This window comes from Gobius niger (assembly GCF_951799975.1).
Source record: "Gobius niger genome assembly, chromosome: 17".
NCBI classification, from domain to species: Eukaryota; Metazoa; Chordata; class Actinopteri; order Gobiiformes; family Gobiidae; genus Gobius; species Gobius niger.
Window position 1 is genome coordinate 3466463 of NC_136868.1, and position 18816 is coordinate 3485278.

The window sequence follows — 18816 nt, forward strand, 5'->3', positions numbered from 1 at the left end:
AAACGGTCTCCCATCCAAGTCCTGACCAGGCCCTTCCCTGCTGAGCTTCCAAGGTCTGACGGGATTGGGCAGAGCAAAGGCGGTATGACCACTACTAGACACTAATAGAATCACGAAGAAGAGGCTAACATGCTAACGGGCAAAGTTAGCTGCGGGCTAGCGTCATTTTAAACAATATTTACAGCCAAGTTTGAGTGAAAAAAATATATTTCCATTGTATAATTGGATGCACAATATCCCTCTCTCCCTTCGCCTTTTCTGTCAGCGTAGTATTTACTCTCCAAGAAATAAACAAGTAAAAAAATCGCAACTTGATACGACACCTGCGGTTGCGCTTATGGCCTCTAGGGGCAAGAGTTAATTAGTACTGCTTTAAAGGGGGGGGATTATGCAAAATCGACTTTTCAAGCTTTCCATCATGTTATTATGTCATTCTCTCATTAAAAACATGCCTGAAGTGTTGCCTTGGCACATTCACGTATTTTTGAGTAATCTGTAAAAACTCTGATGGCGGCCATTTTAGGGATAGGTTTGCCTGAGTCCTCCTAGGAACGCCCCCACCTCCTGGAGACGCCTCCGAGCTTTCGTCACCAGCCGAGTAACCAGCCACTGCACCTCAGCAGAACCCCCTCCCCACTGATGCCACAGACAGCGTGTGGAGGGGGCGTGTCTGAAAGGCTCAGAGGTTCTTAAAGAGACAGAGGCCTATTTCAAGACATTCACTACAACCATTTTGAGAGAGACATTTTATACAAGGCAGTTTTTCTAATTTACTGCATTTACAGACCAACAGGTTTGTCATCATTGTAGTGTGATATAGACTGGTGCTATGGGACTGAAAAAAAGCAGAATACCCCCTCTTTAACAAATTCTGAATAATGAATATAGTTTTCTACTACATGATGCATACATGTTAGCAACATGCTAATTCTCCGACTGCCATTTTTTCGCTTCTACTGAACAATCTGCTATGAATAAATATCCATATGAACCCGATTTAGACCAATGCATGGTCTGTCCAACACGTGTGTGAAAACATTACATTCTAGGAGAATTGTCACACTGAAAATTCTGGCAAATCAAAAGGTAAACTACAAAATAATTCTGATTACCGATGAGAGAAGTTAGGAAGTTCGTCTTGAATGATGTGCGAATGATGTGCTTCAGTAGTCTTGTGCATTTGTGTGCTGCTTTACAAATTTGAGTATGTGATTGGAGCGATACAAAGCATATCGGGTAATGATTGGCTCCGACCAAACCCTCGTCTGATCCTGTCTTTCAACAGACCAGAGAAGAGGCTCCTGGGCCAACAACACTTCGACTTTCAGAAGGCGAATGGAGACAGTTCCATCCAATCATAGCCCTACATTGGGATCTTGCTATATTTTTCCTGGATACAACAGCCGTTTCTTCAAAAAACCTTCTTTGTTTACACCACGTCTCCAGCCAAAATCGCCAAATTACTTTCAACATTTTCCGTTTCGTCAGCACTGCTTCAGCCGCACGGGCATCAATCTTTTAACCGTGTCAGAGGCCAACTCAGGACAAAGGTTTTGGGTCACTCCGCGTTAGCCTCGCTCAGTCTCGCCAAACGCCTCTTCATGTTTGCCCTGATCCGAGCCCAACCTCGGCGGACAGGCGCGTGTGTAGAGCGCGGTGTCCACCCGAGCGTTCTGCGGAGAGGCAAAGTGCTTCTGTTACAGTGAATGAGCACTAAACAGGGCTAGATCTGCCGCTAAGACAAAAGCAGAGGCTGTAATCTCCTCAGGATCGATCTGAGCTCGGCGCACCACTCCCGGGACCCCACTATCATGAGTTTCCATCTGTCTGCCGCCTTTCATCTCCTCTCAATTCCCTCCCCGCGCCCTTTTTCTCTTTTAATTCCCATTCAATTAAGGCCGGCAGTATTGGCTGACCATTGGTTAATTGCTCGGGGCCCTCCGTGGAGATGCGAAAACTTAACGAGATGCTTCGCTGCTGAAAGAACGTATGCGCGGCGTGGATATGCAGCCAAGCGAGTATCAGGCTCTCTGTACAATAGAATTAACATTCTTCCCCATTGCGAATTGGTGAGTAATGATTTATTTAAGACTCATTTCCTATGCCGCACGCTGATTGCATTTTTGAACAAAAACAGCAGTTCTGTGGAAGGATCGTCCATGTTATACACACTGTCAGAAGACGGTATGGGCTCTTCACTTTGAAAATGCAAAACAAAGGCAGTGTTATCTCTTACTGCTACTCTTTTCGCAGAATAACATGACTTTTTTTTTTTCCTTGGCCTTCAACTTTTGCTGCATTATGAGCGTTGCGCCCACTGACTCCACGATAAAGCTGTGGAAAATGGATGACAAAATAACAAAAACACATTTCAAGAGAAATGCACCGAATGTCTATAATGCCGTGAGGATTTGTGAGCACCGCCTTTTCAGACCGTGAGCCAGGTCAAGAGAACCCAGCTTATATATATATAATACCCCACTGTGCATGGAGTCGATGTCAGCAGAATACCTGAAAAGAACCCGAGCGATTGGCGAGGTCGAAACCTGGCTCAGGGTCAGACAACAGAGATACGGCCAAACAACTTCTTCTGCAGGAAAGACAACACAAACAGAAATGTAAGAACTAAATAGCCATGTGTTCAGTGCAGTAATCAAGTGTGTGTTAAATGTGTTGGATAACAAAGAGAAAAGGAGTGACGTCGCAGTAACAGGTGTTGGCGAGAGCTTAAAACATCCCCAGAAGAGAAGAGAGGCCGATATAGTTTCCAAACAACATAACTCAGTGAGTGACTGAGAGCTTGCAAGTGCAATAATTACTGTATCTACTCAAACTAATGTCAGACGACTCTTCCCTTTATTATAAAAACAGAGGTGTAGAAGAAATCACAATCTCATATTTCGACACATGTGGGGCTTTTTACTCGTAAAGTCTGCAGCCACTGAAGAGAAAGAAAGAGTCTTAGGTTTGTTAAACAGTCTCTCCACATCTATGTCCAACTATTGAACTGGGACAAAATACGATTTGCAATTTTGATGTGTGTTTTTGTATGTGTATTGTGTCGGAAACCAAATATTTTTGACTTAATAGTTTTGTTAAACCAGAGTTGGTGCTGATTGGTTTGAACAAATAAGCGCAACGTTTTCCTTGTTAACTTTTAAATTTTAAAAACATACATTTTGGAAAAAAAATAATAATAATAATTCAGGGTAAAATAATTGCAGTTTGTTATTAGATCAGGAGTCCTCAAACTTTTCTCTCTGGGGGCCACATTATCGTTCCTGACTGTGATGGGGGCGAGGCTGGCTATAACATAGAATTATATGACTCGCCTGGCACAGTTGTCCCCGCGACTAAATCCCCAAGATCAACACTTGACTCCAGGAACATTTGTTTAGCTTCAGTGGTTTGAAAAGGTAGTAATCAAGTCTTCACACTTTGTTTTAATTTGAAATACCACAGGTTCCATTTAATTGTATTTTCAAAAAAAAATCTTTGCCTAATGTGACCAAAGTCATAACCGTTTACCAGAGGTGGGAGTAAGTCACTAAATGCAAGTCTCAAGTAAGTCCAAGTCAATCGGTCATGGGGTCAAGTCAAGTCAAGTCAAGTCTTGCTTTAGCCGGCAAGTCACCTCAAGTCACAAACGCCAGCGTGTCTTTTCATGTGTTTAATCTTGAAAATAACAAGTGCTTTCTCAAGATACCGTAATTTTGAAAATTTAGGCTAAAATCAAACTTTTAAAAATTCATGGATTTGGATTTAAAGTCTAATTAATATTTAGACGCCACTACAGTCAAAATATATGTATTATAAATAAACAGTCTATGTACAAAATTACTGGGACAGCATTTTAAGGAAGGGGGCCCGGGGGGGGGGCGACTTAAAAAATATGAAATATAGTATTTTAAATATGAGCTGCTTTTCCCTGCAGTCTGAAAGATAAATCTAAAATACTATTTGTATTTTTGTTAGTTTCTGGCAGTTTTTCTGTCAGTGGTTCCCCTGTAGTGCCCCAGCCCCTGTATACTTGGATTCGCCCCTGCTCAGAGTAGATTCTGCGTAGCCTTCAGTCCCGCTGTCACTGGGCTGTGTGCGGATGCGTAAAATAGCCTCTAAATGCTGTAAACTTTGTGTGAACGCCTTAAAACATCGAAAAGCCCCCAAGATTTCTGTTGATTGATCCAGCTCCGCATCGTCTTTCTCGAGGCCGCCCGTCTGCGCTGTAGGTACAGTCCATCGTTTCAAACATTTTCTTGTCCGTAAATCTCCACCTCTTCACTCTGTTTAGAAGACTTTTAATGCACGTATTTCGACGTCATATTTCCTCCTGCCTTTTCGCGCTGTATTGATTAGAAGCCCTAGTCGGGAAACCGAACACACATGTGGCTGATTACCATAATGTAAACATAGATGCGCCGCTTTTACGAAATGAATCCTGATCTTTCGACAGTTTCACTCAAATAAATAATAACTATAAAGTCATAGCGAGTCATTGAGAGTCACTGGCCTCAAGTCCAAGTTAAGTCTCGAGTCACAAACAGCAAGTCCCAAGTCAAGTCAAGTCTTTTTGCAGCTTTGGTCAAGTAAGTCTTAAGTCCCAAAAATTGCGACTCGAGTCTGACTCGAGTCAAGTCATGTGACTCGAGTCTCCCACCTCTGCCGTTTACACTTGTATTGTGCTTTACAAGCCTGTGTAACAAGTTTCTCAAAGTACTGTCGTCATTATTCATTCACTCCACACTCAGTGGTGGTAAGCTTCATTTACCACGTGGATATACTGTGTTGTTTATATCCTGATTTCTTATGTCAGGGCCCTCTGCTGGACACGTGTGGAATTCTATTTTATTTATTTAAGTTGCCCCCTAGTGGCTGGAATGAATATACTGGTTATTTAGTTTAAAAAAAATCATAATTCTGCACAGGAATGGGCTTGAGACTGACCTGACATACTCGGGGATGTGTGCTCTACAAGCCAGGGGGACGAGTTAAATCATCTCCGTAGTTTAAGGACCCCTGTAATAGATTGTATCCCTATACATATCGTATCGAGCCCTCTGTATCATGATATGTATCGCAACAGAAGTGTATCTTCCCAGCCCCATTATCTACATATGTGTCAGACATTCCCAAAGTCCAGAGCGTCAAGGGCCAAATCAGATAATATACTCTGTTCAAAATAATGTCATGTTACATATAAAACATGAATCTATGTTCATACATCGCAACATTAAAAGCAAATTGTTATGATATGGTTAAAATTTGAACGCACAATTGAGATGGATCCGGATGGGGAACAAAAATCGTGATTCCCCAGGTCGTAAGCAATGATGAGTGAAAGAAACTCAATCAGTCAAAACATGATTAGAGGCAAACATCCTGCATGGAAACACTAGATAAATACTTCCAGCATCAGCGCACAGTTCACAACCAGGTCCAGTTCATGAAGAGTGACATCCACCGGTCGATATGTGGGTTTTTTCTTTCTCTCATTGATCGTGTGACAGGCCACGACCACATCAGCGGATCCCACCTGATAAAGTCTGGGAGAGACTTATCTGTGCTGTACACCGCGGCCGGACGCAGCCGAGCGCACTGTTCCAGTCACTGAGCAGAGCCGGAGTTATGGCTGAAAAAATGAGAAGAGACATTGGCGGGATGCAGTCAGAAAAACCATACCGAGCTGACGGACGGAGGGTTTCGAGGGGGAGGGCGTGGAGGGCGCGGATAAGCCGGGATTTGAGCCTCGAAAAGCAGGAATTAGCGCCAAATCTGTGTCAGTGTCAATGGCTGATGTTTAACAGTGCGCAGGTGAGGAGCGGATCAGGCAGCGAGCGCTCAGCTGAACCGCCGCCGAGGCCACACGGGCAGGTCAACCACACAGGCACAAGGGCGGCACGTTCAGGGATTTTAGCAAGAAACGGGCCAGCTCGACAGAAATCCAAAACAAGATCCTGTAGATGAGAAGCCTTCATGTTGCATCAAGTAAAAACGTTCTTGACATTGTTAGAGGATGACATTAAATTGCTATTCATCACACTGGGTCAAGCTGTACAGTCATACTATCTCTGACTGTGGAGCTCAGGCGCCCACTCTCAGCCACTGAATGTTTGCTTATGTATCAGTATGACGCTCTGAGAGGATATTTATCCCTTTTCTGTGGAAGCATAGACAGACTTGAATATTAGGACTTGCGCAATGTCTGGAGTTCATGTCTCCGGGTCCCGCACCGATGGTAAATAAACTTCTCCTGTATAAGACATCCAGACTCCTGCCTATTCTTCATCTATCCTCTCGAACAACATTGTTAATTCTCTAACAAACATAAGTACATTTTTTAGTTACAAATTTTAAAAAAATCTGTCCATGGGGCACAGTTTTCTTCCTTAACATTTTAGTTTTTATGTCAGAGTATAAAAAAAGACTACGTCGCTTCGGGAAGCCGTCTTTCTCTCGGTTATTCATTTACAAATATTGACAGATTTTACATCCACGTGTCCTGTTGGTCTATCCATTATTTAGATTTCATTGCTGAAAATAAAGGCAATTTTGTCCATTTTTATGCACAAAAGGCCTTCATTTTAAATGAAAACTTGCAATCAGTAATGTTCAGCAAAAGTTTCAAACTGATGTCTCTACATTTACATTTTCCCCTATTTACCTGCAGTCTCACCTTAAAGCAATACTAAGTCACTTGTTTACCTTAATAAATCCTTTTTCGTAGTCTCTCTGATTTAATCCTTTTTCGTAGTCTCTCTGATTTAATCCTTTTTCGTAGTCTCTCTGATTTAATCCTTTTTTGTAGTCTCTCTGATTTTTTCGTAGTCCCTCTGATTTAATGGGATGACTGGAGGGTCTTTCATCTCCCCCTGGTGTCTCTGGCCGAAAACCACAATGGCAACTTCCCTGCCTACGTGTCGGAGCCACCAATACACACTAATGGAATCACGAAGAAGAAGCCAACAGGCTAACGGGCAAAGCTAACTGCGGGCTAGCGCCACTTAAACAGTATTTACCGCCAAGTTTCAGTGAAAAAAAATATTTCCATTGTGTAATTGGATGTACAATAACCCTCTCTCCCTTAGTCTTTTCTGTCAGCGTAGTATTTACTCTCACGGACAATTAATACGTTAAAAAATAGCAACTTGCTACGACATCTGCAGTTGCGCTTATGGCCTCTAGGGGCAAGAGTTACTTAGTACTGCTTCAAAACGTACACGCCACATATTTCACTATTTCAATCGTTTTTTGACACATGTTAAGTCTCAGTTGGATTTCAGGTGCCGCATTATTGAAACTTCTGAAGCCGCCAGTAGGGGGTGGTGTCGCACAATTTGAAACGTATGCTATAAATTACTAATAGAAATATGAGGAAAAGAATACTATTGTTGTATTTTCATTTTCAAGATTGTCTGTAATTTCAACAGCCAAGCATTAATAATGGACTGAGCCAAGTTTAAATTTATGGTTTAATTTTGTTGTTCCAATTCTGCCTTGCTGTTTAAAAACAAGGCAAAAATTCAAAACCAAGTCCGACGGCTTTTTGCCAATGGGACACTCCTGGGAGATCTTGTCAAATTGTTTCGGCGGATCCGCGATGCTCCGCTGTATTTTCCTCTTTTCTCTTGTGTTTAATGCGTGGACCGAGGCCAAGCTGCTCTCACCTCATTCACTGTGGGTTAATGAGAAAACCGCACTGCAGGGACCGACGCAAGACCAGGTCATGTGACGGAGGCGCAGGCTGAAAATAGTCTTAATTAAACTGTAATGGTGCATTTAGGGAAACTCAGAAACTAAACTGCAGCACTAACCGCTCATTTTGCTCCTATTTTATATGTAAATAGGTCTGTGTTCCAGGTGGATTGACTACATTTATGCTTCCCACCATCTTTAATGTTAAGCTTGTCTTACGTAAAGTGGCCACCAGAAGGCGCTGGAACTTTGTCACCAAATCCGTAAAAAAAGACCAATGGAAGCTCACTTTTAACCTCTTACCCCCCGCCATAACTGAGCGCATTTTCTCCAGTTCAGTTTTACCCAAATCTAAAAACTTCTCGACTGGAGCTTACCAGAGGGAGTCACTAAATGCAGGTCTTTCTTTAGCCTGCAAGTCATCTCAAGTCGCAAACGTCAGCGTTAAGCCTAATTCTTCTTTTCAAAATGTATTTAATCTACTTGAAAATATTAAGTTCTTTCTCAAGATTTTGCGATTTTTAAATTTAGCCTAAAATCAAGCTTTTTAAAGGGACTATACAGAGTTTAAAAATGTTAAAATGATGTATTTTCCTCCCCCAACATGTTCCAACAATGTCCTAATGTGTAGAATGAGCCCAGACCTGTTCACCACAACTGCCTCTAAAATCCTGCACTGTCACTCAAAAAGTTGTTAATTCGGGTCCGAAGTGCCGTCATGCACGAGCTTAAAGGGGGGGTATTTTGCAAAATCGACTTTTTCAAGCTTTACATCATGTTTTTATGTCACTCCCTCATTAAAAACATGCCTGAAGTGTTGTCTTGGCACATTCACGTATTTCTGAGTCATCTGTAAAAACTCTGATGGCGGCCATTTTAGGGATAGGTTTGCCCGAGTCCTCCTAGGAACGCCCCCACCTCCTGGAGACGCCTCCGAGCTTTCGTCACCAGCCGAGTAACCAACCACTGCTCCTCAGCAGAACCCCCTCCCCACTGATGCCACAGACAGCGTGTGGAGGGGGCGTGTCGGAAAGGCTCAGAGGTTCTTAAAGAGACAGAGGCCTATTTCAAGACATTCACTACAGCCATTTTGAGAGAGACATTTTATACAAGGCAGTTATTCTAATTTACTGCATTTACAGACCAACAGAAGGTTCCGTCATCATTGTAGTGTGATATAGACTGGTGCTATGTGATTGAAAAAAGCATAATACCCCCTCTTTAATATAGAAGGTGCAGCTACACATAAGACCTGAGGTGGCAGTAGGGAGTATAAAATGGCAAACTTGCATCTAACCCCTTCAAAATCTAGTGGATTTGGATTTATAGTGTAATTAAAATTCAAATCGCTACAAAATTTTAAATATATATATTGTAAATGCTCCAGTCTATGTACAAAATTACTGGGACAGCATTTTAAGGAAGGGGGGCTTTGGGGGCCTACTTAAAAAAATATGGAAACAGAGTATTTTAAACATGAGCTGTCAGAGAGATAAATATGAAAAAAAAAAAATGAAGTTACTTTTGGGCAGTTTTTCTGTCATTGGTTCCCCTGTAATGCCCCAGCCCCTGTATACTCGGATTCGCCCCTGCTCAAAATAGATTCCATTTAGAGTCCATTTACAATTTACTTTTTTGTCGCTTTTTTCCTCAAGAAGCTTTTAGATTTGGGTAAAGCCAAACTGGAGAACATGTGCCTGGTTCTGGTGGGGGTAATGAGGATAAATAATGTGCCAGGGCAGCCTGTTTTTGGAGGTTGGGGAAACCGTAGCACCCGGGGGAAAACTGGCTGGCTGCCTTCAGTGCTCCTCTAAAATGGTGCGGCGCCTCCTGGGTTTGTCCCTGTTTCAGAGCGTGGTGTCCTGCACTGGTCAGCTCCTCCTGTTCCTTCTGCACAGCTCCCTCCGCCCCCCAACAGTCTTTCACCGTCAGTTAATCTGTTTTAGTCTCCAGTGAATGTCCATTTGTCCATTGAGAACAGTAGGGATAGAAGATTTGTGTGGCTTTGCTGCGAGTCTTGTCCGTCTTCGTTTTCCCCTTCCTTGTTTCCTGTAGCTCCTCTTATGATGCCTCCACTGTGCTGCAGGTGTGGGGCTCTTGGTGCCTCTTCAGTGTTTCAGAAGAAGAAATGTGTAGATCTTTAGCTCATAATCTAGCTGTTTGTTTACTTTGAAAAAAATCTGGGTCCTTCATGGGTGTTAAAATCCACGGAGCCTCACAAAAAACACAGCAAAGATGAGCAAAAGTATCCAGCAAAACAATGTGGAACACAGAGACCACAAATGCAGTTCGCAGAAACTAAACATGTAACAGATGGGAAGAAGACAGGAAACTAGTTGATAGAGGAAATGATTCATACGTCAAACATGTAATACGTTTTTTAAAATCACTGATGCATTCTCCATTTTGAAAAACACGATTATTTTGCCTTGGGTTTTCTCAGAAAGATCCACCAGGTATTGGGAGGCAGACTCATCACTGTTGGAGCAGTACAAACTCCGACTTTACGCATGTTGGAAAGTGCAGAGGAGGAAGCTGGGTGACTCACGGTGGCTCAGACTGCAGGTCGTGAACCGCTGAATCACCGCTGTTTGACGAACACAGGGCTCAACTCACCGGGGAAGATTCCGGGAAGAGTTCAGTTTTGTGGACCTACGCGCAGAAACTTTTAGTGTGTGTCACCACTGCTAGACTTCCATCAAACAAGCAAAAGTCACTGAGTATTGGGTGTGAGAAATGTGCACACACCGCCTGAACAAATGAAAAGGTTAACTGTTATGATCTAGGGCAGGGATTCCCAAACTTTTCAGGCCGCGACCCCCAAAATCACTCAACCAACAACTCAGAACGCCCTTCTGTAAAACGTAATTAGCATTTGAAATACAGTAATTCAAGGTGCAAGACCTTTAAAATCTGGTTTCATTTTGTTCGTTCGGAAAATGTATTTTGATATTTGGCTTAGCTTCACTAAAGCAGTACCTTTCTGTCGTCCCTCTGGGGGTAATACAAGTGTTAATGGGATGATTGGGGGTCTTTCATCTCCCCCTGGTGTCTCTGGTCAAAAAACACAATAGCAACTTCCCTGCCTCCAGGTCAAAGCCACCAATAAACACTAATGGAATCTCGAAGAAGAAGCCAACAGGCTAGCGGGCAAAGCTAACTGCAGGCTAGCGCCACTTAAACCATATCCCGGAAAGAAATTCCAACTTCTGGTGAGTGGCCTCTTCTTTGGAAGGTTGAATAAAGTGCTGCACCTCACAGACAAACGTGCATTTCTCCATGATGTTATCGTTAGGTAAGAAAAAAGAACAGGCGTGTCCAGGGTAGGTTAGAAAGAGCTCCTTCTTCTCCACAACTTTCAGTGCAAACATGACATCTGTTCAGACGCTCAAGGGGTGTGTTTGTTTTCTCCGCAGGGGCAGCTCGGATGCCTCCTTTAATATTTATTTCTTTGTTACAGCAGAAATAATGAAAAAAGGTGTTTTACAAATTTAAATCAGGCCGTAAGGCATTATATTACAGACATCGGGCTCTTCCTGTTTGACACTTCTGTCACAACTCAGTCGTTTTCCAGGAGAGGGCGGAGCAGCTGCTCAGAGAGCAGGATTCAGGAGGATTGCTTAGAACTGCGTGAATTAAGACAAAAACCACTCTGGGGGTGTTTTTGATAAGGAAATAGCAAAACAACATGGTTAAAAGCTGCAAAAAGTCGATTTGGCATGATATAGGCCCTTTGAATGAAAATGATTTAGGCTGTTAGTGCACACCCTCTATTAATGGGAATTGTTACCACAGCAATTAGGAATTCATCAATAAAAAACAACAACTCTTTAATGTATCCCACCACACTACTTTAACAAGTGCTGAATTATGGATGTTTGTCAACCAAATAAAGCTACAGAGACACGGCGCGGTTCAATGGCCCAGATTTGTACATATAACAGGGAATGCGAACCATTAGTCTAAAGTTAGCGTCATGCTACATGCTAACAGCTAGCTTCAAGCTTTTTCGCTTCTAGTGAACAATCTGCTGTGTCAAAACACTAACGTGGACCTGATTTTCACTTCACTTTATTTGTGTGTGCTAGATGTGCTTTAAGCCACCTGAAAACATCTAAAATTGTGAAATATTAAAGAGATCCAGAACAGACTTCCTTCACCCTTGCGAGGCCAATGTTTAAACCACTGTAAAAACACCCCAAGTTCATTTATTTCTTTCCTAAATGTGTAAAGTTGCAGTTTCAGTGACAGAACGGTGTGTTTACCTGCGTTGGGGGGCCTGGATAATGGCGTGCAGACCTCAGCGCCCTCCCTGACTGGAGCCGAAAGCAGCGTCTGGGCCAGGACTGGAGAGATGGGCTGGACCAGCAGAGACGAGAGTGAGCCCGCCGCCCCCTCAGACACGCCCACTGTGGAGGGACAGACAGGACAGGTGTGGGGGTATTATGTTAAAATTGACTTGAGCCATTTACTACCTTTTCTTTAAAATAAAAAAAGTTTATTTCAAAAGCGCTTTTCACATAGAAAATCACACAGTGCTGTACAAGAGAATCGGTCAAAACAAACAATAGAAAAATATGTGTAAAATTAAAGTGACACTTTTGAAAACTCATCATGAACATGTCTTCAGATCCATCCCTCCATTTTCTTCCGCTTTATCCGAGGCCGGGTCGCGGAGGCAGCTGTCCCTCCAGCGTGTCCTGGGCCTTCCACGAGGCCTCTTCCCACTAGGACATGCCTAGAACACCTCCCACAGGAGGCGACCAGGAGGCTCCGAAACAGATGCCCGAGCCACCTCAGCTGGCTCCTTTCGACGTGAAAGAGCAGCGACTCTACTCCGAGCTCCTCCCGGGTAACTGAGCTCCTCACCCGATCTCGAAGGGTGCGCCCAGCCACCCTGCGAAGGAAACTCATTTCGGCCGCTTGTATCCTTGATCTTGTCCTTTCAGTCATTACCCAAATCTCATGACCATAGGTGACGGTGCGAACGTAGATCGATCGGTAAATCGAGAGCTTTGCCCCGACTCAGCTCCCTCTTCACCACGACAGACCGATACAGCGACCGCATCACTGCTGACGCCGCACCGATCCGTCTGTCGATCTCACGCTCCATCCGTCCCTCACTCGTGAACAAGACCCCGAGATACTTAAACTCCTCCACTTGAGGCAAGGACTCCCCACAGACCTGGACAGGGGAAGCCACTCCTCAGATCCTTTTGAACCGTAAATATAATACTTTCTTTAAAGGCTCCAAAGTAAAAAATAAACTTGACCATGTGCTTTGTTCATTCTAAAAGCCTAATACTGTGAGTTCCAGAACAATAGGTGGCGCTGTACACACATACTGTCAATGCCGTAGTCTCACAACAAGGAATAATTGATTATGGCCCTTTCCAAACCAAATCCTACTTCCTTCTTTTCATGAACAAATGTCAGCATGACGGTAAAACTCTTGTAAACAAACATGGACGTAGTTGGTGTGTGTTCCTCGTGGGGCTGCTGTCCAATGTCACACACACTGTTTAATCTGCAGAGACGCTGACTGTGAAGGATCAACCACTCCTCCTGCTGCTCGGTGTGTTTCGGACAGACCTTTCCTTCACAGAAACACGCATTTTGATGTTTGATGTTTGATGTGGGAAACTGAGGAGGAAAGGGTTTCAGAAAGGGCTTCAGAGAGTAGTTTTTGTATTTCTGAACTGCAAAGTTAGTTTTCACAACACTTATTTGAACTGCTTTGTACTTTGAACTTTGCATATGTGCGTATTTCAGCATTTTTCTTTGAGCAAATTGGCTGAGCAACTTTTACTCATACTGGAGAAATATTTAAGTAAGGATTCAGCAATTAGACGGTTATAATGCACGGCGCGGAGTTGTTTAATGTGTGTATACCATGGTCCCACAAACGAAACATTTCCGGGGACTATTTTTGAGACTCAACTGGGAGTTACTGAACCTACTTATTTCTCAGACTCATTAGCCAAAAATGCTGCACCTACTGCTAAAAAAGTTAACATATGGTGCGTTCCAGGCAACTGGTAACTGGTATTTTTCCCACTTGAAAGTGACCAGTTACGACTTCAGTGCGTTCCAGGTGAATTCGCATGTAAACAAAACTGCTAATGCTACAACGGTTAGCTCATACGATGCTAACGTTACATGAACGTTTCTTCAAACCAGATCTAATTACAAACATGCAACATAATGTTGTGTTGAATGCTGTGACCAAAAGTAACGTTCACATCACTGATGTAGTGATTTTGTTACAGTTTTAACGTTAGCAGCGCTGCTCCACTGGGGGGCGCCATTACTGTCGTCATCTCGTACACGGACTCGTAGCCGTCTTCAGTTTTCCGAGTTTACAAGTTGTAATTACCAGTTCGAGCGGCTCCAAGGCATTTTTCCAAGTGGGAAGTGGTAAATTTACCAGTTGCCAGTTGCAGACGGCATCTCTGGAATCGCCCATATATGGTCATGTTTGAAAACAGTTAAGGGGGAAAACAAATTTTTGAGAAAAATCTAAACTTTCTTTAAAGGAATAGGCCACCGTTTTTACATACTGAGATATGTTCCTACCTGAGCTTTGACGAGTTCTTTAGGACCTGTCTGATCTTCCCCCGTGCCTTCAGTCACGTAAACACAGCACAGACGGCGTTAGCATTTAGCCTCTCCCTCTCTCTTCTATAGCTCCAAAACAGGTCAAGATAGAAGCTACCAAGCTCTTCCACGTTTTCCCTATTTAAATATGGATACGTGAAGTGTTCCACTACAAAGTATAATTACACAAAATTAAACAATGTGGATTTTCTAAGCGGATAAAAGGGGGGACTATATTGTAAGGCGTAATAATACCAGGAGTAGGTCGAAATCCGCGCAGTAATCTTCACTTTACTGTGTGGATGCCAAACTACTCCAGGTATTATTATCTATTATAGAAAACGCTATCTCAATGGCCGCCGCCTGGGCGCCGCCATGTTTATTTCCCATACCGACTTTGAAGCTAAGCAGGGACGGGCCTGGTTAGGACTGGGATGGGAGACCGTTTGGGAACACCAGGAAGCCGCGGTGCTGCGGTGCTGCTGTCCGAGGACAACCCACCGTCACAAAAACGCGAGTGCACGAGATCTGACTGCCGTGCGTGTGCGCGCATTCAACCAGGGCGATGTGTGTGTGCGCGCGCGTTTGTGTGTGTGCGCGTGTGAGCGTCCGTGCGTGGATGTGTGCGCGCGTGCATCCAAACAGGGCTGTGCGTGCGTGCGTGCGTGTGTGTGTGTGTGTGTGTGTGCGTGCGCAGGCGTGTATGTGTGTGCGCGCGCGCATCCAAACAGGGCGCTGTGTGCCATCGTCACTCACCCTAAACTGCAGCTGTAGACGCTCCGCACAGGTACAGGTACATCCTCCAAAACACATCTGCGTGTCTTTGTTTAAGTCTCTCCTGCCCAAAACCTGCTCCAACACGAGCCTCTAATCAAACGCGCTGCTCCGACTGATTTCTCCTCCGTGTGAGTGAAAGCGAAAATGAAACTACAACTTCACGAGCGCATGGCCTGCACTGCATAGTTTTTTCCCTTTTTTTTTACGTTGCTGCTGGACCATTTGTTTTCTATTTTGCTCTCACGTATTGTGAGCCCAGAGGTACATTTTATTCTAGAGCAGCTTTGAAAGCATTGCCAATTTTATTGTAAGGTTATAAATACTGTCTAACAACGATCATTAGACTACTTCAGTTCAAAACCTACTCATTATTTGTTTTATTGTACACTACCGTGATGCACCAAGCCACGGGTCCTGCACCGTGATCCAAACCGTTAGAGCTCAACCCCTAATATTTATCCATAATTATTCCACTATCTCTTGAATTCTATTCCCTGAGTTTAGCATATAACATAGCATATTGTCGTTGTAGTTAATAAGAAAGGAGCACGGGTGCATCAAACTCTCCAATTGCTGTTTGTTTGAAATTATTTTTTCCCTTCATTATTTTAAACATTTGTCGTGGCCATAGTTCTTGGAATGGGTTGGGAACCACTGTTCTACAGCTGAACTGTGTGACGGGTTGGACATTTCTTTGTAATCACTCATAATCTCAGAATATCAAATGTGGAGACTAGCGAGGCCCGGCCGAAGGCCGGGTCTCAGCTAGTATATTATATATTCCGCTACTTATAAAAAAATTAAAAAAAAGATTAATAAAATTGCAGATAATTACTTAAATCGATAAGTGATTTCTCACACTGTAAAGCCGCCAAAACAGTCACGCGTTTAAACTAGTTCCAAAGAAACAAAAAAACGATTTCTAATAAAGCCTGTGGACGAAGTGTATTCACCAAATACTGTAGGAAACACCATGAGAAACATAAACAAGGCCCATTGCAATCCACACCTCACACGGGCGGCGCGTAAGCCCTTGTTTGTCTGCGGCGGTGACTGATGATGAGCCCGTGTGAAATTCCCCCAAACCCTTGGCGCACACGCGTTAGTATTTGTTGGTATGAAACCCCGGAGGACTGCGGCGTGTGATAAGACGTGTTTGTTTGCTGTTCATTGGCCTCTCGGCGTAATCACTGTGGACCCCCGCTGCGCCTCGCTGCTCCCACGCTCCCACTCGCGCTCCCCGTTATCACAGGCCGAGTTAGCGGCTCTGATATTGTTTGTCCTGTACAGATTTGCTCATAAGGATAACGCCGGATGCTATCTCCGCTCTCGCATCACTGTATCGCCTTTTGCTTCGCCCTTTTTGACACAGGTTTCCCCTACCTATACGAGTCCTTAGTTTTGCACATATACATAGGACTACGTGGCTGCCGTCTGCCAAAATGACCATGTTTGGATTACAGAGTATTGTCAGGGGGATTCCGTGCGTCACGTGGATGCCAAACACGTCATTAATGAATGGACAGCAGCAATGTTGTAGCGACTTCCTGACAAAATCTGAAGCAGAAGTTGAACATCTCCCTAAATAAACAACATAAAGGGTGAGTTTGGTATTTTTACTTAGCTGTTCAGGGAGAAAACTACCGAAAAAATCTCAAAATTGACCAGAGCATAAAAAAGAAAAGCTTTTCACCTGCCTCTGCCTGATCTCTCCCTCTCATCCTCCTTTCTTCATTTGCTGAATGTTCACTCAACCAAGAAATCATCAAATCTGACCCGGGCAGCGTCTCCGCTCTGAGCAGCAGCTCCTCCATCACTGGCCTGCGATATTAACAGATAATGGACAGTCCGGTGCAGCGGCGTCTGGGTGGAGCCTCCTGACATCTCCACACCACAAGACCAGAGCTCCAGAACAGGACGAGACAAGGAGAAACTGACCAACCCGAAAAGATGGATTTGGATTAGGTTTGGACGATGTAGGGGGGCGATAGTGATCGATGGGGCATTATGGCTGAAGATGGTGGAAAATGGAAGTAGCACCTACAAACACAGAATAGTTCAGTTTCACAGGATTTGTTGGCTCAGAGGTTCTTAAAGAGACAGAGGCCTATTTCAAGACATTCACTACAGCCATTTTGAGAGAGACATTTTATACAAGGCAGTTATTCTAATTTACTGCATTTACAGACCAACAGAAGGTTTGGTCATCATTGTAGTGTGATATAAACTGGTGCTATGTGATTGAGAAAAGCATAATACCCCCTCTTTAAAAATATGTCAATACCTGATTCAAATCCTGGATTACATTTTCATCAAATATGTTTCAAAATCAACAAACGAGTTCAGCTCTATCCATAAATCTGACTTTGCCCTTCAAAATATGGAACATTTGCCATTTTTTACAAATCATATACCTTGTTATCACATTAAACACAGAGGGCCAGATCTTGTGGCGGCGCACGGGGCGGCCCCAGGCTCTTGGCGAATTATTTTCCGAGTGGCGGCGCTATATGTGCCATTCGCCTCCGCCACCTGCGAGGGGGCGTCACAAGAGGAGGCGACTGCACTGATGGAAACACGGCTGACATTCACTTCCTCGTTTACATTGCGCTGTCTTGCGTTCTTTCTTAAGCCTTAGGCTCTCACAGGTCAAACTAAAAACTTTATTTACCCCATCGTGAGCTAAACCATGTTCACGTCTCGAGAGAAAAAGAGCTACAGCGTCCGCTGTGGCGCGGATCGGCCGCGCTTGGCGTGAACGCGAAGCAAAACAAAAGCACATGTTCACCCCCCACTCCCACACAACCACTCTCCTGGAGGCGGAGTCGATCTGGTTGGAGGAAAATGTGTGTCTCCACCCACTTAAATGCGCCAAGGCTGGAGTGGCAAGATCACAAAGTGCGCCCCGACTGAGCGCAAAATGTCACGCTATCGTCTCCGTTTTGATGCACAAGATCGGGCCCAATATAGGAAAGTTATGAAACCTTTTTCCTTTACACTAATGATATGTTATCTACTGCAAAAACCTTCAAAAAGATCTCTCTTTTTCTCTGCATTCAGATATTGTATAACGCCACTAAAGACTTAAAGAGACTATACAGAGTTTAAAAATGTCAAACTTATGTATTTTCCTACATGTTCCAGCCATGTCCTAATGCAGGGAAAGGCAAGTTTGTGTCACGGAGGCAGATTTTCATCACTGCCAAAACTCCAAGGGCCGAACCTCACCACTGTAACCTAAAGTTAAAAAACATTTTTTGCAAATGCCAATGTTTTACATCAGTGTTTCTAAAGTGGTCCGGCTCCGAGACCCGCCATTACCTTAATGACAAGCTGCGACTCAAATAAAACTGTCATTTGTCATATATCGTATAAAATATTGTATTTATCACATGTTTTTATTGTACACTGCAAAAAGTATTTAACTAGATTAGTATAAACATCTTAATTTGAGCATAATAATTCAAATTTTAGTTGTTTTGACTGGTCAAGAAGTTCTTGGGCATTTGTCCTAGATTATTTCACTTGTTCTGAGATGTTTCTGACTCGTTTCAATACATTTCGTCCTTATTTCAGGTCATTTTCTTTGCCAATGGGGTAAGAAAATTGGTCTTATCTCATTGGCAATTTTACTTTCTTAGTTCAAGTGAGATTTACCCTAGAACTGGTCTGAAATGTCCTCAAACAAGCAAAGTAAACTTGGTCCGATCAGGAAAAGTGTCTAAATGAGTGAAAACCGCTCAAAACAAG

The 18816-nt window shown here is 43.5% G+C and overlaps 1 protein-coding gene across 1 annotated transcript in view; it reads right to left on the reverse strand.

Annotated features, from left to right (window-relative positions):
- naaladl2 (N-acetylated alpha-linked acidic dipeptidase like 2) overlaps positions 1-18816 on the reverse strand; it is a 590615-nt gene that overhangs the window by 151006 nt on the left and 420793 nt on the right. Inside the window, exon 8 of the mRNA XM_079574900.1 lies at positions 11958-12101. Coding sequence (XP_079431026.1) covers positions 11958-12101 — 144 coding nt within the window. The remainder of the gene's footprint in view (positions 1-11957; positions 12102-18816) is intronic.